General features: G+C 39.6%; 3 protein-coding genes across 9 annotated transcripts in view; 2 read left to right on the top strand and 1 right to left on the bottom strand.

The window, feature by feature from the left end:
* Positions 1 to 74: 74 nt before the first annotated feature.
* Positions 75 to 13,944, bottom strand: LOC5510331 (neural cell adhesion molecule L1-like protein). Of its 3 annotated transcripts, none has more exons than XM_048721636.1 (10): positions 13,603 to 13,944; positions 10,935 to 11,007; positions 10,531 to 10,622; positions 8,607 to 9,463; positions 7,977 to 8,192; positions 5,593 to 6,291; positions 4,592 to 4,868; positions 4,205 to 4,339; positions 3,200 to 3,327; positions 75 to 2,853 (listed from the first exon to the last, which is right to left on the bottom strand). In XM_048721636.1, exons 5-10 carry the CDS (start codon positions 8,164 to 8,166, stop codon positions 1,694 to 1,696), a joined length of 2,589 nt encoding a protein of 862 aa, XP_048577593.1. In that variant the 5' UTR covers positions 8,167 to 8,192; positions 8,607 to 9,463; positions 10,531 to 10,622; positions 10,935 to 11,007; positions 13,603 to 13,944; the 3' UTR covers positions 75 to 1,693. The 3 variants fall into 3 exon arrangements, with proteins under 3 accessions (XP_048577593.1, XP_048577595.1, XP_048577594.1); XM_048721638.1 differs by having other exon boundaries at positions 8,760 to 9,463; XM_048721637.1 differs by having other exon boundaries at positions 8,764 to 9,463.
* A 195-nt stretch (positions 13,945 to 14,139) lies between these two features.
* Positions 14,140 to 16,312, top strand: LOC5510325 (cystatin-B). The gene is made up of 3 exons (XM_001630766.3): positions 14,140 to 14,330; positions 15,202 to 15,303; positions 15,764 to 16,312. The coding sequence occupies exons 1-3, from the start codon at positions 14,265 to 14,267 to the stop codon at positions 15,905 to 15,907; spliced, it is 312 nt and encodes a 103-aa protein (XP_001630816.1). The 5' UTR covers positions 14,140 to 14,264; the 3' UTR covers positions 15,908 to 16,312.
* Positions 16,313 to 16,467: 155 nt separating this feature from the next.
* Positions 16,468 to 27,438, top strand: part of LOC5510324 (neuronal acetylcholine receptor subunit alpha-7) — a 19,578-nt gene continuing 8,607 nt past the window's right edge. For 2 of the 5 annotated variants that reach the window (XM_048721646.1, XM_048721643.1), the window contains exons 1-6: positions 16,468 to 16,659; positions 17,006 to 17,154; positions 23,142 to 23,272; positions 24,850 to 25,004; positions 26,604 to 26,648; positions 27,050 to 27,159. In XM_048721646.1, the coding sequence (XP_048577603.1) occupies positions 23,221 to 23,272; positions 24,850 to 25,004; positions 26,604 to 26,648; positions 27,050 to 27,159 (362 nt within the window). In that variant the 5' untranslated portion in view covers positions 16,468 to 16,659; positions 17,006 to 17,154; positions 23,142 to 23,220. The other 3 variants (XM_048721645.1, XM_048721644.1, XM_048721647.1) reach the window with 3 other exon arrangements.

Here is a 27,438-nt window from a genome sequence, read left to right as displayed (position 1 = left end):
CAAGGTCACACAAATAGATGTCAAGCGTATAAGTCCATTGGTACTAATTGCTTCTTAATGACAAAAAACCCTTAATGTTTTTTTTATTTCTATTGTTTGTGCATCTAACATAGTTGCATCTAATTTTAATTTCATCCGCAATGCTAATTCTCTTTTCAACTTAAATAATCGTGCTCTTTGGTACGATGTGAGACAACACTAGGATCGCTCATAGTCCAAGTTTCTTGCTTGAGATACCATCACAAGGCGGGTACCAGTGCCACGACACAAGGGGAGACCGCCCCCTCTCTTTCCATAAACTTCAAAAGAGAGGGCTGGTACTAGAAATAGGTACCTCTCAAATACAATTCACAAATAAGCGTAGAATGTTAAGGCTTAGCCTGAGCATTTTCGAACCAAAGTACACTTAAAAATGATTTTTAGTTTAAAAACGCACCACCTATTTGACCAAAGACAACAGTAATAGGTTAAAGGTTATTTGCCTTGACGCCTTAGATCTCATTGTTCAGGAACCTGTTCACAAGAAGTGGCCATTTAATGTTACACGCTTATCGCATCTGAGTGGACATGGTTATTTAAACATATTATGGAAAAAATAGGTAAACCGAGGCTTACGCTTTCAATGATGCATTATTTCTTTGCTATTTCTTTTACTGCAGCGTAAGTTATATATTGTTTAAGGCATTCTTTATTCATTTTTTGTATATTTACAGCGTAATGAGTTGTTTTCTAGATGATATGAAAAGTGTGGTGTTTTCGAGCGCGAAAGCGAGGCTTTGGCAGCTCAGAATTGGATAACAATCGATCGCCTCACAACGTTTAGCTTGTTTCTTTATCAAGCTCGGAGGTTAATATTGGGCAGTAAACTTTGGTCGGACCACATTATCTAAGAAACAGTCCATTTGTAGAAGGTCTTGTGTTCTGTTTTGTACAATGACCGTGTTGTTACATAATTATACAGTGTCGCATATTTTAGAGCCTTGCGTACCGAACGTTCAATCCACTAACCTGAATCTCAACAAATTGGCGACAGGGATAGCGATTGCAACTCTGGGATAACTGGAATCTTTCGGAGCCTTTAAAGGAAGACAGAGGCTTAAGGTACGGTAATACGAGCAGCAAAATCGTACAACTTTTGTGGAAGCATTTGCCAAAAAAGTTTGAAGGTGATGTTGCGCGTTTTTCTAGCGGCGCATTTACTTTTGTCGCAGCAAAAGAAAGACTTGTTCTTGCTGTTGATCCGGCATCCTTTTTCCTCCGTGACTCTGATGTGTGACTTTCGTAAAACCGATCACAAACCTTATTGCAACTACTTGCGTATGCTTGGCGACAAGTTGGGTTGACGTGGTAATACAGGCTACATCTCCGAGTTTTGTTGCAAAAAGTAGAACCATTTTCTACTTTAAACAGCAAATTTCTTCAACTTGCAACAAAATATTTGCTGCGACATGAAGTGGCGCGGCCGGTAGTAAAACGCGCAACGACAGTTACAAACTTTTTTGAAGCAATGCTGCCACAAAAGTTGTACGATTTTGCTGTTCGTATTACTGTACCTGTATACACAAGAGGTTTCGCAAATTATACAATCGAAAACGGCGCGGCGGGAGAGTAGATGACCCTCGCCACAATTCTGAAAATCGTATGAAAGAGACCAACTAAACCATTCAGCATTGTGAAAACCAAATAAAACATCTCAATTCGACTCTTTATCGAAATCCTCCAGTCCTTTATAGTTTTCTATCTCTTCAATCAATGGGTTCACGGTAGAATCAATTTTACGCACTCCGCCCAGATTAGAAAATCTGTCAAGTTTTCCAACACCACCCTTATAGCCTTTCCGTTTCTTGGTAGGCAACATTTTCATCATGCCTGGCTTGCCAGACTTTATACTCTTTGACTTCAAATAACCATGTCCTATTACAATACCTGACAAGTTTCCTGATTTCTTATTTTCCTGTTTCTTAATTGGAAACGCAATGTTCAGTAACCCAACAGATTTCTTTGCGGATATTTTGTCCTTTCTTTTATCGAATTCAGCATTTCTTTTTCCTGTTTCCATTCTTTCGATTCCCATTTTTCTTTTTTCCACTTTTTGCTTTACTGGCTTTTTCGTCATCTTCTTTGTGGGCTCGACTGATTTGCCATTTACAGCTTTTCCATTTTCTGCTTTCGCTGTAATAGGTATTTCTCCCCTATTTCTACTGTTCGTAGGCTTATAAACATATCTCATTTCTATTTTTCCATTATCTGGTTTCTCTGTAGCCCGTATCTTACCCAATACCCTATCTTTCTTGACCGGTATCTCTGTTATATTTGAAATTTTCGTAGACTTAGTTGGTTTTTCTATTCCCTCTTTTCTTCTCATAAGCTTCTCCAAAGCTGATATGTCTCCTTTTTCCATAATCTTAGTTGACTCAGTTATTTTCACACTTTTCCCATTCTCTGGATCACCGGCACTCGTGTTATTGCTTTTTTGTTTTAAATTATCTTTTACATTCGCATTATTACCGTAATTGGGTGATCTAGACATTGGCATTCCGCTCAAATTTCTTGTGGGTGTGACTAATTTTCCTATTTCAATATTACTTCCTTGATTCTCCACAGGCGCTGGTTTGTTTATCTCGCTCATTACACTTGCATTGTTTCTCTTCCATGTAGAGTTTCCCGAGAGGATATTCAAAGGTCTCCCATTTTTAGAAGATGTCTTGTCATCTAGCTTCAGTGTCATCTTTCCCTTTTCTGATACTTTTCCTTCAAAGCCATTTTTCATATCAAGTTTTGCATGTGTAGAATTTGTTAAACTCCTGCCATCCTGTTTAGCAGGAGCAGCATTAGCAGAAGCAGCAGTATTTTCTGGGTTAAAAAAACGTTTATATCATTGTCAAATAACCATCATCTACACCTATACCCGCCACCAACACAATTCCAATTATCATTACTATCACAATCGCCACCAAAATTATCACCAATACTATCATTATTTCAACACCACAACCACTATCATTATCATCACAATCACAATCACCACCACCATTTCCATAATCATCACCGCCACTTTTAACATCGTCATTCTGCTATCGCCATCTCAATCACAAGTTATACTACCATTGTCATACCTAAAACAACTACCGTAGCTGTCGCCACTTCTTTTATCATCATCGCCATCATCGTGACATCAACATCATGCTCCCCCTCTTACCTAACACCTCAAGTCGTGTCATGGCCTGGGCGTCAAATATCCCCGAGCTGGTGGCAGTACAAACATAGACCCCAGAATCTGCTGTCGTAACGTCGATAAGACGTAGCACTCCGTCAATGACCCCTGACCTGGAACACGATAAGAGGCTCAAAAGGCGTGGTATATCAGTGTGTTACCAGGGATGGGCCAGGGATTGGAAGCAGGACCCAGGGGGAACCCCCCAGGAAAAGTAACCCTAAGTAGAACTTTGTCAATGACCTCTGACCTGAAGCACGACAAGAGGCTCAGGGCGTGGTATGTCAGTGTGGTAATTACAACGGGAAGCAAGACCCAGGGGGAAATCTCTCAAGAAAAGTTGCACTAAGATGAAGCGGAATAAGTGTGGTTAACGCAATTTAAACCCCAAATAAGGCGTAGTAACAGAAATTGACGCTTGTCCAGAGATCTGATGAGGCTGCCCCACAGAAACTCCATTTTACGTTACATTAAATATTGCACTATGGTTAAAAAAAACTGGTATCCTATAAGTGACATACGGTAAACTCAAAATACACATCCTGAATAGTGGCATATACATCTATTTGAATAAACGTTGCAAGTACAACAAATGGCAAAAGGCAGATCTAAGACCAATCTGCGTATTGCTATTAGTAAGAATAAAGATGATAAGTACACTAGTAGCAGAAGGAATTTACATTTTCCTACATTCAATAGAAAATTGAATAGTGCCATGGTATTTTTTTTTGTTAGCAGAACTGTCGTTTGCCATTCGCAATTTGCACTGACGTTTTTTGAAGGTCTGTAATTGACATGAGAGGCTGCCCAGAGGCCTTTCACGCTGGGCTTTAGACTCGGCACTGCGCTGCGCACTGACATATTGTACAATAGGTTGCGCAATTTATTAAAGTGAAGTGAAGTGATACGCCCGAACATTTGCCAAGGCTCGGCGAAACATGCAAAAGCTTATGACAATCATAGTGTCGAGACGAGACGGTCGCGCAGTACCTTTCTTGGGGGATGGATTTCCCATGTCGATGCCACGTGATCACCAATGGCGGCGGGCTCCCGTACGCTTTACAGGGCAAGATGACGTCACTCCCGACTTCAGCTTTTAGGGATTTCGGTGGAGATATAATAAACCTAAAGAGAAGGAAAGGCGTGTAAAGATTAATGGTAGAAGAATTTGACTTAAAGCTTGACTTGACTTGCTAGAAGCTTGTGTTCCTCAGCTTAAAGAATTATTAATATTAAGAATATTATGCATTAGAATATCAAGAATTGCACAGCGCTATGAACAACTAAAAATAATAGCACTACACAAATGTCAATGGACATTATGTTATATATTTTAGTTAATAATTACATGGGCAAAAAAGCTTAGTTTATAATCACCTTGGTAAAGCAAATACCACAAGCTGTGTCCTGGCAATTGTTGACCCTATATGATTACGGGCGCTACAGAAATAATCTCCCGAGTCGTTGGCTCTGGCCGCCAGGATGCTTAGCTGTCCTCCACTTGTCATGACGCGCCTGCGTGGCAATTGTCCAGCGGACCTGGTCCAGTTTATTTCCGGTAGAGGAAAGCCGGTCACATGACATTTGGGAAGCATGACGTTGTCGCCTTCCTGGACGTATGTAGGCCCGATATCAATGGATACACTAGGAGGCACTGGGGGCAATAAACAGCAAATAAAGGACATTACAAGATATTTCCGATATGATCTATCACTCGTTCGCTGCGCTGCGCTCGTTCAAGATAATACCAACACTCGATACAATTGCATCCTAAAGCGGTCATGTAATGTTCAGTTTAGTATATGAAATATTTTAAATAAAAGTAAAGGCCATGTATTTGTAAGCAGGGCAGTAGCAGGGGGTGTGGCACTGGGGGCATGTGCCCCCCCCATATAAAAAATATACATATATAAGGAAATGAACAGTAGGGGCGTGGCTGTGCAACCCTCCCCCCCCCCAAAAAAAAAAAATCTTAATGTTTCTGTATTGTGCCCCCTTCCCCCAATATTTCAAGAGCTGCTACAGCACTGTTACGGGAGATTCGAAAGTTCATTCACCTAGCCATACCCTCCGGGGGCGTAAAACAGCGGCGTGATCTGTGTACGACTTCTAAACATCTCACGAATGGCCTTTCCGTATCTCGAACTATTTTAAATTTCACAAACAGAAGTACAGGTTTGATATATCGCAGCTTGTAAATGCTCTAGCCAGCCCCAGAATCGTACCCAGTCGTTATTTGCTATTGCGAGGCCTTCCACAGGAGCCCTGAAGCGGAAACGGTAAAAATAATGACTGGCAGATTACAGCTTCTCCCAAAATGATTCGCGCGGCGCCTGGGTACGAGACTGTGTGAGCCCGCCTTTGAGATCCCTACTCACCAGTGACTACTAGCCGCATCGTAGCACTTGACTCCCCAAGAAGATTAATAGCTTTGCATTCGTACAATCCCGCGTCCTCAAGCGTCGTATTCTCCAATACCAGTCTCCCATTTCCAAGCATCTTGTACGAGCTTTCCATTAATGGCGCACCGTCGACTTTACTCCAGATGAGCACGGGTTTCGGGACACCACTCGCCGCACAGTGGAACACGGCAGTATCGGACGCGTTAATTGTAATCAGTGCTGGTGAGACAATGGCATTCGGCGCGGAGAGTGTATCCCCCGGTGCTCCTTTCTCTCCACGAACTCCAATTCCTCGTTCCCCCTTTTCCCCTTTTTGTCCTTTCATTCCTTTCGAGCCCACTGCTCCCCGTCTCCCATCCTTTCCCGGCGTTCCCTTGGGTCCTGGTGACCCTGGGTTGCCACGTCTTCCTCTTTGGCCGCGGCGTCCTCGGGTCCCCTTTTGGCCTGGGTGCCCAGGTCTCCCTGGTGGACCGCGCGGGCCTGGGGGACACGTTAGGGATCCGCCCATGCATAGTCTAATGACGGCTGGGCTGAGATGTTTTGCTATCTCCTCGGCTAGGCTCGTCGCAAGGGAGATTGTGCTGTTGCTTTCGTTAGATGGACTGCGACGTTGACGCCTATGACTTTGAGAGTTTCTTGGTCTTTGAATCCGAAGCATAATAAGATTACTTAAGACTGTAGAGGAAAAGAAACAAAATGAACTAAATGGTTGTGTAAGAATGGAACCTCTATAAAGCAGCTGATAAAAACCTTATGTTTATGGGCAAATGTATACATCTATTTTAAAAAAACATGTTGCACTTGGAGAATCCATATATCGTACCCGCAGTGCTCAAGGTATCAAATAAATAAGCAAAAAAAGCGTATATAAAAAGAAACCAAGGCCTTCGAAGGCTTTAGAATTATTGTTTTTGCTCCCATGGCTTTCACATACCAGGATTCGGCCATTTATACACTATCCATAAAGCACTGCGGACTATATGATACATTGATTTCCGAGTGCAACGTTATTTGTACAAAAATTGAGTGATTTGCAACTGACAAATTTCCAGACATGACAACCCGGCCCGACGCATAGACAGTTTAAAAAGAGAAAGCATGAATAGAAGGAAGAATATATATAACATAGCCTGTGGAATCTCATCCATCTTCGTATCTTTCTATATCTCTTTATTTTCACAAGAAGAGTGCCGAAGTAAAGGGGGCATAGTTTAATTAGAAACATACGACGAGATAGTTGAAATTTGTGCAAGCACGCTGATGTATTTATTCTAGCTGTGCAATTAGTGTCTGGAGACGTGGGAAACGACGTGAACACAGCCTGGTGTTACTTATACATTAATATGTTGACACCAAATACAAACTACAAAACATCTGTTGCGTATTTTTTTAAGAAACAAAAGGCGGGAAGCGTGGTGGCGTGCGTGCTCAAACATCGTAAAAAACCCACAATATGAAGGGAATGACATTAAGTACTCCCGGGAGATAAGTGGTACTTCAAAAGGTATAAATCCCATTATGATCCTACTGCAAACTCATCGCTTGAAAAACCCCGAACGGCATAAGAAACGGAAAGCTAAGCTCTCATCAAACTCCGATGTTTTCTTCCGAAAAATTTGAAGAAAAAAGCAAGGCAAGTTGGGCAATGGAGTCATCAAATCTTGTAGTTTATAGTGTAACATGAGCTTTTTACTGGATTAAATTTCCCCTATTTAAAACAATATGGGACCTCCGCAAACAAGTAATACGAACGTATTATCACACGGTATCGCCGTGTATTCAGACTCGGGGCTCAGACAATTTGAAATTTCTTATACGACTTGAAATATGGTAAAATTACTTTTGCAAACAAGTTCACAAGGCCAATACGGACAAAGGAACGAACTTGCCTGTTATGTACAACCTCTTAAAAAAGAGAGAAAAGGCGAGAATCTGTCGGTGCAGGAAAATGATGTTTAACGAGCTTCAATATCATTAAGACTAGTTAGTAAAATAATTATGATTCGTTGTTATGTTTGAGATTGCATATCTGTGAAGTTGTTAATAATGTCGGACATTTCAGAGTTTGGAATGTTAAAAGTGTTTTAATGTCGCCGAGAAGTCTCTAAACAATGTATCAGAACCAAGTTTATCCGATGAACATTATTGGACAAGTTTTGCTATTTATTCTAACCGCCCAGCCCCTGTGATAATAGGTCAAATATATCTTATCGTCTCTTCACGACGACATGTTTATTTTTCCCGTTGTGAAACTAAATCAGATGACCCGCGAGGGCAAAGGGCCATTTAAAATGATAACCTCCCTGTTAGTTTTGACAGCGAAGGACCTTTAATCGAAACACACATCCCAGAGTACTTACCACGGGTATTTATATCACTGAAGAACCGACCATTCCTTCTTTGCAACAGCTGGAGGTCGCTAACTGTCGATTCCAACCTCCCAATACGATCTTCAAGACCCCTGAAGCGTCTTGTCATCAGATCTTCGTACAGAAGGATGGCGAGGATTAGGAACACCGTTGCGATCCCAGTAGTGGTCTTCCCGTCCATAATGACTGAATATAGCCTTGAATTGTCTGTTGGGATTGCGTGCAGCTTTGTTTAAGTTGGCAGAGTAAGCAGGGCGAAGCGCGTCAATTGATGCTCTTAAAATCTTTAAGACAGCTTCGTATGAGAGAAGAGGCGTCCTCCGACACGAATATGTGAAGCTATATTCTTTGAATTGTCATGGAGTGATTGTCCCTTGAACCAACTTTGAATAACTATACTAGTCCTCGTCATTTCATATTTATTATTGGGAAAACATCAGTCGGATAAAATCGGTTGGATAAAGTATCATAAAAAAGATAGCTTATCTTTGACACACAGCTAAACAATTTTTATAACACAAAAGGGAGTATTCCATTGAAAGCGACGGTCTTTTTTCAAGCAATTTGAAGAGATGCTTTTATGGGATTGTTTAAGTACGTGCGACAAGTCAAGAGGTTTACCGTATTTGGCGTCCGCAGAAGAATTAAGCTCGCAAGCAGATCCTGCACATCAGAAATAAAAACCCTGGCAAATGCCAAATTTCGGGGATTTCAAGGGGTCCAATTTTTCTTGATTCCTCTACAGATATTACAGCCAACCGCACAAGTACTTACTTACAGCTGAAATGGTGCGGATGTGTTTGTGACTAGACGGTCAAGGCACATTAGATGAGACGATGCACAAGAGATGCGGTCCTGGTGTTTGTATGCAGCGCGGGTTTGTTGACGATAATTTGGGACATTTGATCACATCCGGAAAGTGCCCATAAACAGAGAGATACAGGGCGGTGTTGTGGCGTCCCGCGGGCCAGCTGTCAACGACATGTCACACGGGGTTATCATCACTTGAACAGTATCGCGGCAACCACAGTAAGCCCATGCATTAAATACATGGCCAAGGAGATGTCCCTTTTATCCTCAATTTAGCAGCATCACGGCGAACACAGAAAGCCCATGCAGTACAGACATGGTTAAGGAGATGTCCCTTTTATCCTCACTTTAGCACGACGAGCACAGGAAGCCCATGTAGGAAACACGTGGTCAAGGAGATGTCACTTTTATCGTCACTTTAACAGCATCACGGCGACCACAGAAAGCCCATGTAGTAAACACGTGGTCAAGAAGATATCAGTTTTATCATCACTTGAACAGCATCACGGCGAATACAGGAAGCCCATGTAGTAAACACGTGGTCAAGGCGGTGTCACTTTTGTCATCATTTGTACAGCACCACGGCAACCACAGAAAGCCCATGCAGTAAACACGTGGGTCAAGGCGGTGTCACTTTTGTCATCATTTGTACAGCACCACGGCAACCACTGAAAGCCCATGCAGTAAACACTTGGTAAAGGAGATGTCTCATGGGATCAATATCCCCCATATAGCATCGGCGAACCGCATCGGAATACTGTTGTGAATACTGAATACTGTTGTATTAATGCTTTCATGAGAGTTATGACGTATGTAGATAACTCGGATATTATTGGCTGTGATTTGATTGTATTAACAGGATCCACAAGGTAAAAGCTAGTACAACGAGTTATTCTGGGGATTTGGATTGAGACATGACAGAGATTGGCTGTGTTTTAAGGAATCCAAGATTTAGGTTTTAGTTTGGATTGTCTGTCAACATTTTATTGTGTACATTTTTTTATTCTATATTTTTGGTGTTTATTTATTGCCTCGCGTCGTTTGTGCTACCACCGCTTACACATGGGCACTCAAGTATACCAAACATTGAACACGTGGTCTACGAGATGTCGCTTGTACTTACCTAAGTACATCCTTCCTCTTTACGAACGTTTATCATGATGATCATATGTATTTAATCAAACCCATTCTTTGAATTCGTTTTGGTCTTAGGCATTTATTTAGTACAGTTTTTAAAATGTAAGTTCTAAAAAGTAGCGACTCCTTGGTCATTGTTAACCATTATGTGACCAAAAACTGAGTCTATTTACAATAACGGTCAATAAATGAAATATTTCATTCAATATATTTGATTGACAGTAAAACTTTCTTTCAGGAGCATAATAGTGCTATAATTGTTTAAGTTAGCATTTACTGCATGTGTTAGGTAGAAATCATTAAAAACCTTGATGTCAAAAATTGTCTTCTTTTAATATTCCACCTCCGTCTAAGCCTATCATAAGCCTAAAAGCGTTTTCATTATACTACATTTTAATGATATTTTGAAGTGGTGCGCTATCTTTTCTACTCAGGTGGGGTTGGTTTGTCTAAGCTCCCAGTCAACAGACTTGAACCTCGTCACCTTGAAAAATGTGCCATAAATTCTTCTTGACTTAAAAAAACGTTTCGTTGTCTAAACATGGTAAGATGCAAGTTTCCCTTTCTGGTTTTCTCACCAACACTAGCGACAACTAACCTGGAAAATAACAACATATCTGACTCTGGTTCCCCCATTTCGGCTGTAAGATTTTGCCTTGACAAAAGTTCAATTACATCTCCACTTGCTACCTTAAAAATAAAAAAAAAATACATTTTCAAGGATTGAAAGGAATTATGTTTTCTGTATATTTTACTGGGTTTAGATAAAGTCACACAAAAACCATTACAAATTCATGCATGACTGTCTTTGTAAGGAACAGACCATTTTAAGTGGATGCCACTTACTGTTTATGCTTGATTTTCCTTTAAAAGAAAAATTGCACATCTTTGTTTTCCTTTTGCCTGTTATCATTTCATTTACCTTTGCCCATGCACATTTTAAAGAACAGTCTGAGTATATATTTGGCGTTTCTATATCCTTTCAAATGAACTGTTCCTTACTTGTTGAGAACCTTTTGTTACTGTTTTCCTGTTAAGATAAAGCTTGCCAGCGAGCAACCGCCCCTCCAGTTTCCTGAAAGGATTTTTAAAACAAACAAACAAATTATGATAACATGTTAAAGAATGTCGATCAACCACTTCTTTGTTATTGTTTCAAATACAATGGTTTAGCAAAAGAAAACAATCTACTAATGAAGTGTGATACGTTATTGATGATATTTGATTGGAAATAACTTGGTTATATGCTTGAATTAGCTGATGGAAATGGATTCTTTGAGTCACTTGGCATTTAGCGGGGGGAGCGGGGGTCATGATTTGCCCTTCTTTAAACAAAAAAAAAACAGCACGATGAAATAATTGCACTTCCATGAACCTGACACTTCCCCATATATCTTGGCATAACCAAGGGAGGGTGTGTGTGAAGGTGTTCGATGGGGTTGGCTCCATGGTGTTGTTTGCGCAGACATAACAGTCTCTTTCTAATCAACTCTCATAAAATAAGCTCTTAATTGAGGTCGAAATGAAGGATATATCTGGATTATTTATACCCAATAACAAATATAGACACAACACATGGCAACTATCTTTTATTTCAACCATTATTCTAGAATTGTACATCTTACAAGAGATGATTACTATGAAGAGACTATGTATGTCTACACAGACACCAATGTGAAGCCAACTCCATAGAATGTCTTTATAGGATGCTGAGCCTGAGCTTTTCAGGGTTGTCTCCAAATAAGTTTCGCTTTCCCTCAAATTTTACATTTGAATAACAGTTTTAAGCTTGCTGAATTATGGTTTAATGGGCTCCTTTTACATTACCAGCTCAATTTTCTAGCCAACTGGCAAACAAATAAATTAGAAACAATACTGGATTTCAGAGTTTATACAAGTAGACCTCCAGGCCCATAGCCAGAACTTTGATCATGTGGGACGGGATGGGGGGAGAAGAGGGGAGAAGGGGGAGAGAAAGGGAGGGGCACGTACATAGGGAGGGACATGCACAGGGTGCACACCCCCCATTGGCGGCCAAAAAATGTGTCACTTTTTTATTAAGTTAAGGAATCTTCAAATACTATGCTCTTTTCGAATGATACCCCCCTCCCCCGGCTCGGCCAATCCTGAAAATGTCTTAGATCGTTTTCACTTAGGTATTTCCCCCAAACTCAAAAGGTTGTCATTTGAGCGGACATTACGGTCAAGTGAGATGCTGTACAGGACCCGAAATGATCCCAGGGCCCGAAACGATCCCAGGACCCGAAATGATACCCAAAAGTACCCCAACTGATCCTCGGGCCCGAACCGATACCGAGGAGTCCCCGAAATCAACCCCAAGGAATTGCGGTAATGGACAAAGGGAAAGCAGAAGAAATACTTGCAATTTTGAAGCATAATAAAGGGTTAACAGCGACTCGATTTCTAAGCAACGTGACTTAAAAATATTAAATTCCAACACAATACTTCTATTTATTACATTACGGCGTTAAACCCATAAACAGAGTCCAAAACAAATACACAACTTTAAATTGCTACTGAAAGGAATACAGCATAAACATAGCACAGCTTTGCTCAGATCACCCAAAATTTTGACCTTCCATCACACTCTTAACATTTTGCGGTTCCGACACATGACTCTGACACTATAAATGAGAGTCTCATTTCCGGTAAACATCACCCCTAAAAATTAATATTCATTTGACAACCAAACATGTATTTCACCACGAAATCCTTGTCCACACGAGCGAATATTTACCGACACATTTTAGGCAGCCGGTTTGGCCGAGAAGATGGAATGACAAAAGCACACTGAGTAATACACTCGAACAACCCTTCTACTACCGATTCAAAATATTAAGAGGATGTGGCTCTTGTTGAAAGCAATATTATGTGAGTTTTGAATTTCCTCATGTAGCCGTGCGTACACCCCGGCATGATATCATGATATAATAGGTATTTCATTCACCGAAAACAAACATGCCAAAAAATAACTTTAAAACATTTCGCTTCCTATGAAAAGCAGGATGTCCTATCTGTAAAGACTTTCTTACACATTTCTTTAGTTGTCCATTACTGTAATTCCTTAGGGTTCATTCCGGCGACTCTTGGGGATCGTTTCGGGTCCCGGGATCAGTTGTTTGTAGCTATGTTTATACATGCTGTATTTCTTTCAGCAGCAACTAAAAGTTGTGTATTTGTTTTAGACTCTGTTTATGGGTTTAACGCCGGGCAATGTAATAAATAAAAGTATTGTGTTGAAATTTAATATTTTTAAGTCACGTTGTTTAGAAATCGAGTCGCTGTTAACCCTTAATTATGCTTCAAGAATTGCAAGTATTTCTTCTGCTTTCCCTTTGTCCATTACCGCAATTCCTTGGGGTTGACTTCGGGGACTCCTCGGTATCGTTTCGGGTCCGAGGATCAGTTGGGGTACTTTTGGGGATCATTTCGGGTCCTGGGATCGTTTCGGGTCCTGGGATCATTTCGGGTCCTGTACAATGCTTCTTTCGAACCCCTGACCGAGCACCCTGGCAACAAGTCTGACCCCATACGTGTCGAGGGCTCACTTTTTTATGCCACAAGCCACTCTTTTGAATTAGTCCAATTTAAGCCAATTGAAAACTTAAGATATCAGAAGGAGCATCTAACTAAAAACACTAAAGCCTACCTTCGGCCAAGTCCGAATCCTGACGCCGCAACTCGATCAACACGTAAAGACGACACGACCAGATTCAACTCCTTCCAGACTGACGTTGAGTTCAAGCCGATTGTATCAGTAGTACAAAAACTGGAACAAACAATGCTCTTCCTAGGGATTTGTATACTCTTGAACCTTGAGCTAGGATAAACCTGTGTTGAAAAGAAGTAGAAGCCGCAGTGGATGTGTTTTTGTGGTAAAAGAGAAGAAATATGCCGCGTTCCTCTCGAAAATACCGCCATTTTGAAATTGATTTTTGTGATTGAATCCAGGGACTCTCGAGTTTTGCTAAACAGGGTACCCTATCAAGAAAACCGCATCCCTTTGGGAATGGACCTAAAGATGGCTTCAAATCCCCGTTTTAATTTTCTCTATGATTTCCTTTTTTTTTTTTTTTTCACTGTATTTGAGACCATAAAATACGAATGCACGCGGGGACGCCGCTTAGCAAACTCAGCTTTCCGAAGAAGTTCCGAAGACTTTTCGGGAATGGCCGACAATGCATCGAGTGAGAACGAAGTTGACACATTGCGTGACGAAGCAGACAAAATTTTTCCATTCTGTGGATTTGCTTTGGTGCAGTTGATCGAATTTCTTTGTTGAATCGTCTTCGCCTTGATAGTACTACAGAAATGGCTTGTGGTGCCGCATCAGTTGTGCAAGAGGCGAACGAAGAGATTCAGGCAATTTGTGATCAGGTTTGGATAAATTTTACGACAAAAATTACATTTTAAAATCGTGAAGTTAAAACCGCCTTTATGGTCGACCGGCGAGAAGTTTGCATAATATTCTCGAAAGAAAAAAAAAATATGATAAAAAAATATTTTCGGTGAGGATATCTCTATTGATTATATTTTAACGTATTATTCAGCTTTTTCTCAAAGGACTTTGCCTTTTAATTGAATTCTAATTGAGATGTTGCTATCTATAGCTATCTGTATTTAGTTTCTGTTGGATACTTATGTCATGCACCAAGGAGCTCCTGTTTTGTGTGCATGTGTGTTTGAAGGGGGGGGGGGGGGGGGGTAAAAGGGCTTTGAAATCTGCTATGGCCAAAAATTGTGGGGACGTGAAGGAGTAGTGAGAAGATATGAATGGTGACATTTAATGGAGCTGTTTTCCCACCTAATAAGAGTACTCTACAACTGTCAACAACTTTAGAGAATTTCAGCTGTGTTTGTTTCCCCATTTAACTAGCTCCCCTTTCTCTCTTCTAACTAACCAATTGTGTTTACATAAAAATCTCTAACAAAGTACAAATCAATGTAGGGATTTGAAACCTGTAGGAATGTCCACTTATTACAGTGGAGTCTATAGGAAAAGAGTTTATTATCAAAATTGAAACCGTGATCTTTAAGGCCTAGAACAAAATGCTGTTCTCACATGTACCGTTCCAAAATCAAAGAACAACAAAACAATAAAACAACAACCAAACAACATAATTAGGCTTAAATTTCCTCCCCCTAAAAATAAAGATCACCTGTTATAGCTTTGATATTGTGAAGTCCTCCGACCGGGTATATACTTTATATACTTGATTAACACTTTCCACTAACATCCTTTCCCCAGATGAAAGTCCATGTTGAAGCGAAATGTGGCAGAAAGTTTGGTTCTTTTGAAGCAACACATTTCAGAAGTCAAGTTGTTGCTGGAACAAATTACTTCATAAAGGTATAGCTGAAACAAAGAAAACAACTTAAACTTGATATACTGTGGTTTTATCTGATGTCTGATGGCTGAAAAGAATATAAGACAGACAGACAGACAGACAGACAGACAGACAGACAGACAGACAGACAGACAGACAGACAGACAGACAGGGGGTAGAGGCACAGCTTACCTAACATCCCATGGATCTGCACCTGGTCGAGCCCAGGAGTGCTCAGGGGATTCAGATAAACCCCCCATTCATGTCCTAGAACCACTGTGATTGACAGAAATACAATACAGTCCCTTAAGAGGCCGCCCTATTTTTTTATGTGACGATAAAGTGTGGTTTTGAAAACCTGTTAACTTGTCAAATGCTTTTTCCCCCTCCTTCCCACTACCCAACCAAGTAATCCCCCCAACCCTCTGAAACATAGTACAAAAGGTGTCTTAAAACTGAACCATTCATCCTATAATGTTCCAGGTGCATGTTGGGAATGGTTCATACCTGCACCTTAGAGTATTCCAGACATTGCCATTTGCTGGACAAAACCTTGAGCTGGTTGCAATGCTGATGGACAAAACTGAGGATGACGAGCTAAACTACTTTGACAAAGGAAGAAATTAGATGCTCTAGAATATTTGGTAACTAGCATTGGTAGTTATTTTTGGTAGTTTTTTTTTTTCATTATTATATAATATAGGTAATAGAATAGTAAAGAGTCGACTTCTCTAGCTATTCATGTTACTTTTCGGCTAGTAAATTTGCGCCTCTTAGCCAAGTAAAAACTAATAATAAGAGCAAAAAAACTGTCGCCTTTCTCTTTGGGCTCTAAGCCACAATTGTTTATTTTGTTGAATGACCTTAGGCGGAGCCGGACGTTTGCACGTATACATACGTGGTTAAAATACTAAAGTGCAAATGGATCATTCGGACGCGCCAAATTTGCCATAATCATCCAAGTCTAAAAAAATAAATGCAGAAAATACTTTTTTATTTGTTCGTGAATAAAAACGCTTTTATTTAAACACATATTGTGCTAAAGATTGTATATCGTTTACCAAAACATGGCATTTTGGGGGGCACCGTATTTGTAAATCTAGGTGGGATAAAATGCACGCACCCCAAGTACGTACATAATTATCTCTCGCATTGTTGGCGTTGTTGATTCTAGCTAACTATGCATTGATAAAGTGCATGAGTATCTTGTGTTGGATCTTGAATCACTAACGAAGAAACTGTTTCAATAGACACTTCGTAGTTTAGCACGTAATTAAATCAGTTGTATCTGACATACACGGGAAATGAGAAAAACGATGTTTTTTTTTTATTCAAAAGCCCGACTGCATGATGTTGTCTGTGGTTTATTACGTCAGACGGTAATTCCAGCTTTATTGATTACTATTTTATTACTTCAGTTTGTATTTAGCATGTGCTGATCCGGTAATATGTGCAAGACAGCAAGTATTACTTTATTTTTTGTCTCTAATCTGCTTTATGCAAAAGAAGATTTTCCCGGAGGTCAAGGAATACCCCCTATGGTACACCCCAGACTTTATACTCAAAGATACAAAGCAATACTCATCCCCTCCCAGAGGTATATGAATTAATGCATTTGTAAAAAACTGCTATTACTGTGGTACACTGTATGGTTGTATCTCTATCGCCCATGTGTGGTTTGATCTTACCGCATTTCTAAAAAAATCGCGCGATAATGTTTACCAGGTTGCCATAATGTCTTGCCCTACAAACGAGTGTGAAACCAAGCAGAAATGACGAGCGCAGATGGGCAAAAGTGAATTATTATTTGTAACAGAGAAAAAAGTCTGCGTTGCTGGGCTGAAAGAAATCGCTATCACTGTTGGTTTGTGTAGGTAAGAGTTTGATTATCACTGCTGTCTTTTTTCACCGGCTTGAGGTCCACATATGCTGTCGTCTGTGGAAACGATGAGAGAAGTATTCAGGATGCATTCTCTGCGTCTTCCATTTTGTTTACGATTAATATTCTTGAATTACAACCTGAACGAATACTAAAAGTGCATGCGTTAAAAATTTTAAACTGTCACTTTCATTCACAAAAACTGGTGTTCAGATAATTGTGAACTTGTTCCTTTTATATATTAATTGGAAACCCATCTTTCCCCTCGAGTCTGAAAATTGAAACAATTATTTTATTTAAAAAAAACTTTCTGCCGTTACTTAGTGTAAAATTTGAGTGGTTGAAGCTTTCGCGGGTATGTTTGTGAGGAGGTAGCTCTATATTGGTTATGTGAACATAAGCTGTGCATTCAGCTGCTTCGAAAAATTGTGATATTTTTACTCTGTGAAACCCTGGAGTGCTACAACCCGAACAATCAATCGCGGTTCCACTGTATTTTATTATCTTTTTAATATTAGAATCCGTTTCAGTTACTTATATAGTTCTTCTTTATCCCACCTGTTTTGTCACTTGTTTAAATGTTATTTTTCATCATCTTAGTGATTTTCCAGGGTGGTAAAGGGGGGTATGGATCACGTTTCACGTACGAAAAATGGACGATTTCACGTTCTCGTATGAACAATGGCCAAATCTCGTTTCACAAAAATACCCTTTACCACCCTGATTTTCTCACCACTATTTGAAGCAATTAAAACAAGACATAAAAAATGTTTCTTATGTCTTGTTTGCATTCGCTTTTTACCATTTCTGAGCTTGCTAGACCCGCAATAGTCTCAGTACAAGGGACCCTGGCCAGTAAACAGACATCATCTAGTGACAGTAGATTGTAAACTGCATGGAGCAGTACTGACGAGTACAATTAAGTCGTTTGTAAAGCTGTTAAGCGCTTACAGTCTTAATACCAGGAAAGCTTGATGTTTTCCTGGCGTTATACAAAAACATTTACATTTTTTGCATTTTATATCCCACTTTCGAAAGCTCTGCGCACTTATGAAAGGATGATTTTAATCGACGTTTATCCTGATAGTTTATTTATTTGAGAGTGAATACAGTAGAACTCAAGGACGCCGAATAAAGTGGAAGCTCGTATGGGTGCTTAGAGAGATGGTAAAGAAATCTTGGGAGATTTTTGGGCCTTTTAAACTCATGCTTCTTCGATGCCCATGATGCACTGCGGAATATGAGTCATGGGCTTTTAGAGTGTGCAACCTATATACTAAAAAAAAAAAAATCAAAACTACTCAAATTATTCTGCTCTGTGTCGAGAAAAACTGCATCAGACGTTAAGCAAGCAAATAAACTCTTTCTAAACTCTATTTAGACGAAAATGAACTGTAAACGCATATCAGTAGGGGCTCGAGGTTATGGGACTTTACATAGGATGTAACACTGTTTTACAAGGAATTATGGGTAGTGTGAAAAAGCCGCGCAAGGCGCCTGTCGAACCCAGAGTGAAAACAATAGAAAATGCCCGCGGAAATGGAAAAGCTTTTTACTTATCTACTTAAAATAACTGATATATAAGAATACATTTATCAGTTTGTGTGTCAAGTGCAAGGAATTTTGCGTTTCGGCGAATGATATTTTTTATTCGCCAATAATTGTATTCTTTTTATTATATCTCACTTCGCACTCGCGTTTATCCTTTTAGTTTCTATTCAGAGAAGTCGCTTACAAGACAGGAGGAGGCTGAAGCAATGCCAGCCTAAAAACGCCGGCAAGGGAGGCTAAGTCACTTACAAGCTTAACTGCCCATTGAGAAAAGCGACTTTTAATGATCCTGGTAACCATTAAATCCAGTGTGACCTGTATCTTTCCTAGACATTCCCTGAAAGAAGAAGATGTTTTTTTTAATATATATTTTGTTTCTCGGCAGTTTATTTTGCTGTGTTGTGTTTTGATTGATATTTTTGCACGCAATTTTTCGGCGTTTTTCTTAACATGTATAGAACCGACGAATAAAGTGAGTTGTGTATAGTAAGACGGCTTCTAACTGTTTGATGTCGCCGTTGTGTTTGGTTTAAAGGCGACATGCTGGGTAGACCATAAGAGATCGATTCGATATCTCATCTACTCGCACGAATGTCTTTCCCAAATTGAAACAATTGCTCTCCCAGTGCGAACTTTAAGACTTGCATTATTTATTTTTATTTTTTTTAAATTGTGTCATGTAGGCTTTCACATCAGCAAAATGTCTGGGAAAGTAAAGGCAGATATATCGTATTTTTCGTTCCCCGTTCTCAACCAACTAAAACAGGTCGTCCTCCTTTAATGGAATTTTATTGTTATCAGCAAATTACTAAAGTCATATCAAAGAGTTAAATGTCAGTATTAAGGATAGAAACCATCTCAAATTCAGGCTAGGATTTTTACAGCTCTTTTAATGTGTGTTAATTGTTGTTCTTCCAAATTAAGAAAAAAGTCCGATATGCAATGGGAAATTGATAAAAAAAAATACTGCGTCTTACATGGAAATGTTGAATTTGACTTATAAAAGATTCATTAGTCTTTTAATCACCTTAGACCTGTAGTTAATTCTTGACATTGTGTAGTTGAACGTGGTCGAACGAAGTGAAAAAAAAAAACAAAAAACATCACAACAAAAAACATATATAGCAGACAAATAGAAAGGTATAAAAAATTATATTCTATTCTTGTTCTTGTGGCCTGATGTATAGAACGCAGTAGAGTCTTGCCTTATAACACGAGATAACCCTTAAAGTTTTTCTTCGTTGCATCAAATTGAATTGCTATATATTTCAATAATGCATTTATTTACAGTGCAATCTTATCTTGGGTAATATCACAGTATCGCTATATTTACTTAAGCATGATTGTTTTTATTGGAACAAATCTTCGCTGCATCAAATTGAATTGCAATATATTTCAATAATGCATTTATTTACAGTGCAATCTTATCTTGGGTAATATCACAGTATCGCTATATTTACTTTAGCATGATTGTTTTTATTGGAACAAATGACTTTATTCCCAAAATTTGTATACTCTAGGTGAGGCTGGAAATTTTTTTTTATCGTCTTAATATTCAATAAATAATTAGGGTTATTGTTTTCATTTTCTTTAAATTTAAATGTATATATATATATATCTTGTTCCTCATACCGAATTAATCTCTTAAAAAGAGAAAATTATCATTTTGATGTTAGTAAGTACATTTTGAGTACTACAAATCAAAAGAATTTGTGGGGTCTACAAGCGCGTCTATAAAGTAGGGGTATCTAAGACCCCACAAAGTACTAAGACAATTGTCTTCAAGGCCATTGTCACTTAGTAGTAGTCACTTAGAGTAGCTTACCCATACGTATTTCTAAAGCAGGTGATGCAAAAATATTCGAGCACTTTCTATTTCATTCTTTTTCACAATTCATTTTCACCATTTCACTCATTCGCTGATGCTATTAGATGTAATGACGTAATATATGCTAAACAAAAATCATTCTTTAGAAGAAATAATTAAGGAATGGCAAAACTTGTTTTGAGCTGCATCTAATTTATTTTTCTGCGAATGGGTGTTCTATTCAATTAGATCCCTTATCTTCAAGCTTAGAATCTGTAGTACGCCTACTCATTTGAGTTCACATAGAAACCAGTTGCCATCTAACTTACATCCCATCCCATCGATATCCCAGCGATCTTGGGGCTATATTTCCAGTTGTACAGAGGAGTTTTAAATTTCCTTTGGTTCTTTTTAAACATGGAATCATGTGGTCTGCGAGAGGAGGGGGACTGGGTCGGCTGCGTTCGCGCGTTCGAAAACAACGTCAGTACTAACCTGAGTATCAGGCGGAATTTTAATTTTTCCGAAGAAAGTGAGGAGCTCGACGGCGCGATAGAAACATAGGAGGGCCTGATACTCAGGTTACGTCAGTACGTCATGGATGAACCCAACTTCAGTACTTTATGTAGGATTTGGGTTAGGGTTAGGGTTGATAGTGTCTTTCATGGGGTCACACATGAAAAAAAGTACAAACCGATAACAAAGTACTTTCAAATAGCCCTGGCTTTTTTAGAAGTATACTAAAGATAGTGCCATCTCTATAAAGTACACGCTATTTTCAACTTGGTTTCTGGTAACAAGACCACAAGAGCATGCTAGCCGACTATATTATTACTTGCGCATATAATTTTGAATCTTTTTTTTTTTTTTCTTTTTATGTTCCAAGGGTGCTATGATGCTGGAAACTTTTAAAAATGACTCTTTTTGTAGGCGCAGCCACAAGAAGTCGGAAACTTTAGAATTAACCAGTCCAGTCTGTGAAAGAGGTCTAAAATCTGTGAGCATCACCATGGCAAAGAATATGAAAACAAGAAAATGTTAATAGCCCAGCTTGTTATCTTAAATGATTGTCTAGCAATTTTACGATAAGTGCTGCTTTTATTCATTCATTTACGTGAAGTCATTTTTTAAATCCCACCGCCCTTAGGTTGTATAGAATTTAGCCTGTATTACGATGAAAAGAAAGTGGAGAAAATGGAAAGAATGAAAGGAATAATGGAAATAATGAGCTTAGGCTGTTCATAATAAGAATCCAAGACGGAAACAAGAAGCACATGAAAGGCAAGCAACAATTTGCTTCGAATAATTTTTAATATATTTTATTGTAATTTTAAAGGCCATTTGTATGAACATTGAGAAATGAGGAAATAATTATCAAGATCCAAAACAAACAAAGTTTACATATTATACAGAAACAACACCACTAAAATGGATGTTTATGATTATAAACACGTTTATTACATAAAACATCATATAACGGCCAGAAAAACATAATCGCTACGGTTTCCAGGCGCGTATACAGGATTGACTGAGGGGGGGCGGTATCATATGAAAAAAGCATAGTATTTGAAGACTCCACTTTTTAGACGCCACGGCGCAGGGTTCGCGCGCAACCCCCCCCCCCCCCCCCCCCCCCTGTGACACGCCTGGTCTCCGCTATCATAGACACATCGTTTTTAAGAAAAGAAATCTAATCCGACGAGACCGAAGTACAAAGATATAATGTCTGAACAATATCTTCTGTTTCTAAGGATCCTTTATTATGGACCAATAAAGGATTCATACATAAAGCACTGGCTTGGTAAATTATACGCTGCACTCTCGCAAGGACGTTGCCTTGAAGTTTTTTTTTTTTTTTTACAAGATTTATCTCCCTGCACGTGCTATGATTCTTCGAGGGGGTCTTTAAGTGCCGATTTACAGATATTAATCGATTTCTTTCCTTTGACTTTCACTGTAATAAATATCCCAGTTTCATGTTCGAGGATGTAGAAAATGTGTTTTCCACAGGCATATTTTTCTTCCCCATAATGAGAATTTCCCCGGGACAGTAAAATATTTAACTTTACAGTACAGTTATCTATATATTGGTCGTTATAGCAAGATTCAATAATTACTCGGAATAGTTACATTTTCATTTATTTCTTTGCTTTTCAAATTCGCTTTGTTTTTAGGATTTACTTTGTCTACACAATAACGAGGTGTCCGTAAAGCAAGAGTCGATAGTATTTTATACTCGATTAATTTTAATGTTGTACGGTAGTGGCTTAATTCTTATCCTCATTAGAATACCATTATTCCAGTAGTCAGCGAGAAACTTTGAAGGTTTGCTAAAAAAGAAGAAAGTATTTGTAAGCTAAAAATGGCTGGCTAGTCATAGCTACGACACTGTGTTCGTTATTTTCCTTTTTTTTTTAATACTTAAAAGCGTTAAATTTTACAAAGTGGCTTTTCCAAACTAACTGTCAAAGTTCATGATTTATTAAATCACCTTTTTACTAAAAGCTTAGCAACTCCACTATTATGTCGAAGGCGGAGCAATCCTGCGCAAAGAAACGTATGGGCTCCATGTTTTTGTTCTTCTCTTTTCAAATGTTCAATTTGCTTACTTTCTATTTTCACAGTTTCATTCTAGAGCTGCGTAAAAAGTTGAACACGTCGACACTTTGATACCATAGTGCGTGTCTGCTTATTTTGTCAAAGATGTGGCCACTTCGGGTGCTCCTGATGTTTTCTCTTTTAAATTTAATCGAAGGTAAGTAATTATCTTAGTGTTTAATTAGTGTGTAAATAGCAGTGAAATGAAAATTTGCTTTTCCTTTCCTTTTCCTTTCCACAAAGAAAGACAAATATCTGTATTGGTGTTCTATTGATACATAGAAAATAATGCGGAGCCCTGCTCTAAATTATTAAGGGCAGATTTTTGTAAAATAATAATGGAAAATAGCTCCATATATTCTATGTATCTCTAACTACATGATAATAGAAACTCAGATAATAAGGGCAATTTTTGTGATGCAAATGTGACTTTATTAACTGGATAACACTATACGTTTTTGAAGGTCATGTGAGATTCTTTTTCCTGTAAATCACATTGCTGTTCTACTTTTGGTTGCGTAAGCGAACTCTTGTCGTCTATAAAAAGTGGTAACATTTAACAGCTGAAATTCTTGTTTTGCAAATTAAAATAGTATTTTTTTTTTGTTTGTCGTACAATGATGAATTGGCTATGAATTCTCGATCTTTCCAAATAATTACTACAACGCATGTTGCTAGAATGGCAAACAATTAACCATAACTTTGTTTTGTTGAAATACTCGTTGAAATTGGCCTTATCCCTTGTAGTATATTCAAAATTATATTTTTTTTATAGAAAATCTTTATAATTTTATTTTTTTTTATAAAAAAAATCCTTATTTTAAATATACAACAAGCTTAAAAACCTTTCATGGCATATACTGTGAATGGGAAAAAAATAGGTAGTCTAACTGTAGTACCTTTCATATTTATTTGCACGTACGAAAAGCAATAACTTTAAACAAATCACACATTATCAAAGCAAAATAAGTGCATGATTCATTATTTGTCTTATCGAGGAGTAGTTATGCTTAATATCCCATTTATACTGTCATTCAAACACGTGACCTTTGGCTTTATCTCGAGTAAGGACTAAATATCATCGCATCATAACGATAAGTGATGATTTATTATTTTTTTCTACGAGGAGTAGCTGTGCTTAAGGACGAACCAAATTGAAGGGGGGAAAGGATCGAACAAAAATATAAACATTAAAAAAAATCTGAAAAAAAAACCCAGCAGCCTTAACGGACAGAAATAAAAATTCTTACAGAAGGATTTGATAATTATTAATTATAGCATACATTATCTTAGCAACAGACACAGGAAGAGAGGGGAGTATTTTGCTACCAACAGTTTGTAATGCCGATCAACCACTCCTTGTTATTGTTTTATTGAAAATACAACGGTTTATAAGCAAGGATTCTTCAAATCAACAATCTTACGAATGAAGGCTGATATTTTATTGACGATATTTGATTGAAAATACCTTGGTTACTCGCTTGAGTTAGCCGATGGAAATGGATGCTTTGTGTGAGTCGCCATTGAGCGGGAGCATAAAATAGCGGCGTGATTGGCCTCTCCACACCCTTTTTTTCTTTTATTTATTTATTGTTATTACTTTTTTACAGTTTCATAATGATATCAAAGAAAAGGGTACAGTACATAAGTGCATCAATCCATGACCTCTCCCGACTGTCTGGCACATCTGCATATAACAACTACGTTTTGTTTATAAGCTCTTCTGTGACGCAGGTTTCAGTACGCTGATACCACAGGTAGACCGCGACGAAGAGCATCTGATGGAGCATCTGTTTAGGAATTACAAGCCGCAGCTGAGGCCAGTCATCAGTAAAACGCATAATATAACCGTCAAGTTTGGCATCTCTCTACACCAGATCTTCGACGTGGTACGTACCTGGTTTCATTTAGAGACGGACCATTAGAAAAGTGAAGGCGTGTCATGTTTTTTTTTCTTGTCTCCATGGCGTGCATCAATTTGTTTCAATCACTGTATGCATTTTCTGTCTGGTTTGGGCTGCATGTATGTTTTTCCAGGCTTTTCATTTTTTTGTTCCTCACCCTCCCAACCCCTCTTCACTTTTCTAATGGTCCGTCCAAAATAGTCTCAAAGGCAAATAATCAAGGGCTTGGAAGGCCTTGGTGTGTGTGTGGCCTTGGTGGCGTGGAAGGCCTTGGTGTGTGTGTGGCCTTGGTGGCTTGGAAGGCCTTGGTGTGTGTGTGGCCTTGGTGGCTTGGAAGGCCTTGGTGTGTGTGTGGCCTTGGTGGCATGGAAGGCCTTGGTGTGTGTGTGGCCTTGGTGGCTTGGAAGGCCTTGGTGTGTGTGTGGCCTTGGTGGCTTGGAAGGCCTTGGTGTGTGTGTGGCCTTGGTGGCTTGGAAGGCCTTGGTGTGTGTGTGGCCTTGGTGGCTTGGAAAGCCTTGGTGTGTGTGTGGCCTTGGTGGCTTGGAAGGCCTTGGTGTGTGTGTGGCCTTGGTGGCTTGGAAGGCCTTGGTGTGTGTGTGGCCTTGGTGGCTTGGAAGGCCTTGGTGTTTGTGTGGCCTTGGTGGCTTGGAAGGCCTTGGTGTGTGTGTGGCCTTGGTGGCTTGGAAGGCCTTGGTGTGTGTGTGTGGCCTTGGTGTGTGTGTGGCCTTGGTGGCTTGGAAGGCCTTGGTGTGTGTGTGGCCTTGGTGGCTTGGAAGGCCTTGGTGTGTGTGTGGCCTCGGTGGCTTGGAGGCCTTGGTGTGTGTGTGGCCTTGGTGGCTTGGTAGGCCTTGGTGTGTGTGGCCTTGGTGGCTTGGAAGGCCTTGGCTTGTGTGTGGCCTTGGTGGCTTGGAAGGCCTTGGGGTGTGTGTGGCCTTGGTGGCTTGGAAGGCCTTGGTGTGTGTGTGGCCTTGGTGGCTTGGAAGGCCTTGGTGTGTGTGTGGCCTTGGTGGCTTGGAAGGCCTTGGTGTGTGTGTGGCCTCGGTGGCTTGGAAGGCCTTGCTGTGTGTGTGGCCTTGGTGGCTTGGAAGGCCTTGGTGTGTGTGTGGCCTTGGTGGCTTGGAAGGCCTTGGTGTGTGTGTGGCCTTGGTGGCTTGGAAGGCCTTGGTGTGTGTGTGGCCTTGGTGGCTTGGAAGGCCTTGGTGTGTGTGTGGCCTTGGTGGCTTGGAAGGCCTTGGTGTGTGTGTGGCCTTGGTGGCTTGGAAGGCCTTGGTCTGTGTGTGGCCTCGGTGGCTTGGAAGGCCTTGGTGTGTGTGTGGCCTTGGTGGCTTGGAAGGCCTTGGTGTGTGTGTGGCCTTGGTGGCTTGGAAGGCCTTGGTGTGTGTGTGGCCTTGGTGGCTTGGAAGGCCTTGGGGTGTGTGTGGCCTTGGTGGCTTGGAAGGCCTTGGTGTGTGTGTGTCGGGGCAGTAGCAGAGGGTGAGGCGCTGGGGGCACTTTCAAATGTTTTCTGATCAGATGTTGCTGATGATGGTGATGGTGGGGATCATGAAGATAATTCCTGTATCATATCTTGCGGCTTTTTCGCAGCATGAGAAAAATCAAGTCCTGAAGATTGGTCTCTGGGTCCGACAGGTATGGAAGATATTTCCTTGTTATCAATGCGAATGTCGTCATCACCACCACCACCATCATCATCATCATCATCATCACTATTCAGAATGTCATCATCATCATATTCATCAATATCATTATCATCATTATCACCACGGCTACGATAATTGATTATTATTAAATGATGATATCTCTCAAAGAGGTCGTCCTTTTTTAGATGATAATAATGACAATAATGACACTGACTATCTTCGCAGAGATGATGATACTCGAGATGAAAATAATCATGGCAGTCTCTATTATCATATCATCAATATCATTATCACCAATATAATCGTCATCACCATTATCATTATTTCCATTACATGCATCATTAACAATGTTTTATATAATAATGGTCTTAGTAATATCCCTTCTTTTAGTCTTGGTACAACCCGTTCCTTGTGTGGAATGCATCTGAATTCGGAGGGATTCGCTCCATTAACGTTGATCCCAAGATGGTATGGACTCCTGACTTATACCTCTACAACAAGTAAGTGCCGATAGAAACACATTTTTTCTCTCTTTGAGCTTGAACTTGGGCTTGGTTTGAATGTCGTTGTTGTTATATTTAAATTATTGATCAATAATAATGATCCGCCTGTGGTATACTGTAAAAGTAATCTAGGAGAAACACGTGTGAATACACAACTCCAAGCGGTAGAAACACATCTCTCTGTGCTGATTGATTTTCATTGTTATTCATTTTTGTTATATTTACATCTTTATCCATGAGTAGCATAAAGCTAATCTAGGTGAAATACATGAATAC

This window comes from Nematostella vectensis, chromosome 14, assembly GCF_932526225.1.
Source record: "Nematostella vectensis chromosome 14, jaNemVect1.1, whole genome shotgun sequence".
NCBI classification, from domain to species: domain Eukaryota; kingdom Metazoa; phylum Cnidaria; class Anthozoa; order Actiniaria; family Edwardsiidae; genus Nematostella; species Nematostella vectensis.
The sequence above is the reverse complement of the archived record's forward strand: the minus strand, read 5'-3'. Positions and strand labels throughout refer to the sequence as shown.

Excerpts from the sequence above, each read along its gene's own strand:
- LOC5510331 (XM_048721636.1), bottom strand. The coding sequence starts at position 8,166 with ATGGACGGGAAGACCACTACTGGGATCGCAACGGTGTTCCTAATCCTC. Across the intron at positions 6,292-7,976 it reads CAGTGATATAAATACCCGTG|TCTTAAGTAATCTTATTATG; the intron begins GTAAGTACTCTG and ends TTTCCTCTACAG. Across the intron at positions 2,854-3,199 it reads GACACGACTTGAGGTGTTAG|AAAATACTGCTGCTTCTGCT; the intron begins GTAAGAGGGGGA and ends TTTTTAACCCAG.
- LOC5510325 (XM_001630766.3), top strand. The coding sequence starts at position 14,265 with ATGGCTTGTGGTGCCGCATCAGTTGTGCAAGAGGCGAACGAAGAGATT. Across the intron at positions 14,331-15,201 it reads TTCAGGCAATTTGTGATCAG|ATGAAAGTCCATGTTGAAGC; the intron begins GTTTGGATAAAT and ends TCCTTTCCCCAG. Across the intron at positions 15,304-15,763 it reads GAACAAATTACTTCATAAAG|GTGCATGTTGGGAATGGTTC; the intron begins GTATAGCTGAAA and ends ATAATGTTCCAG.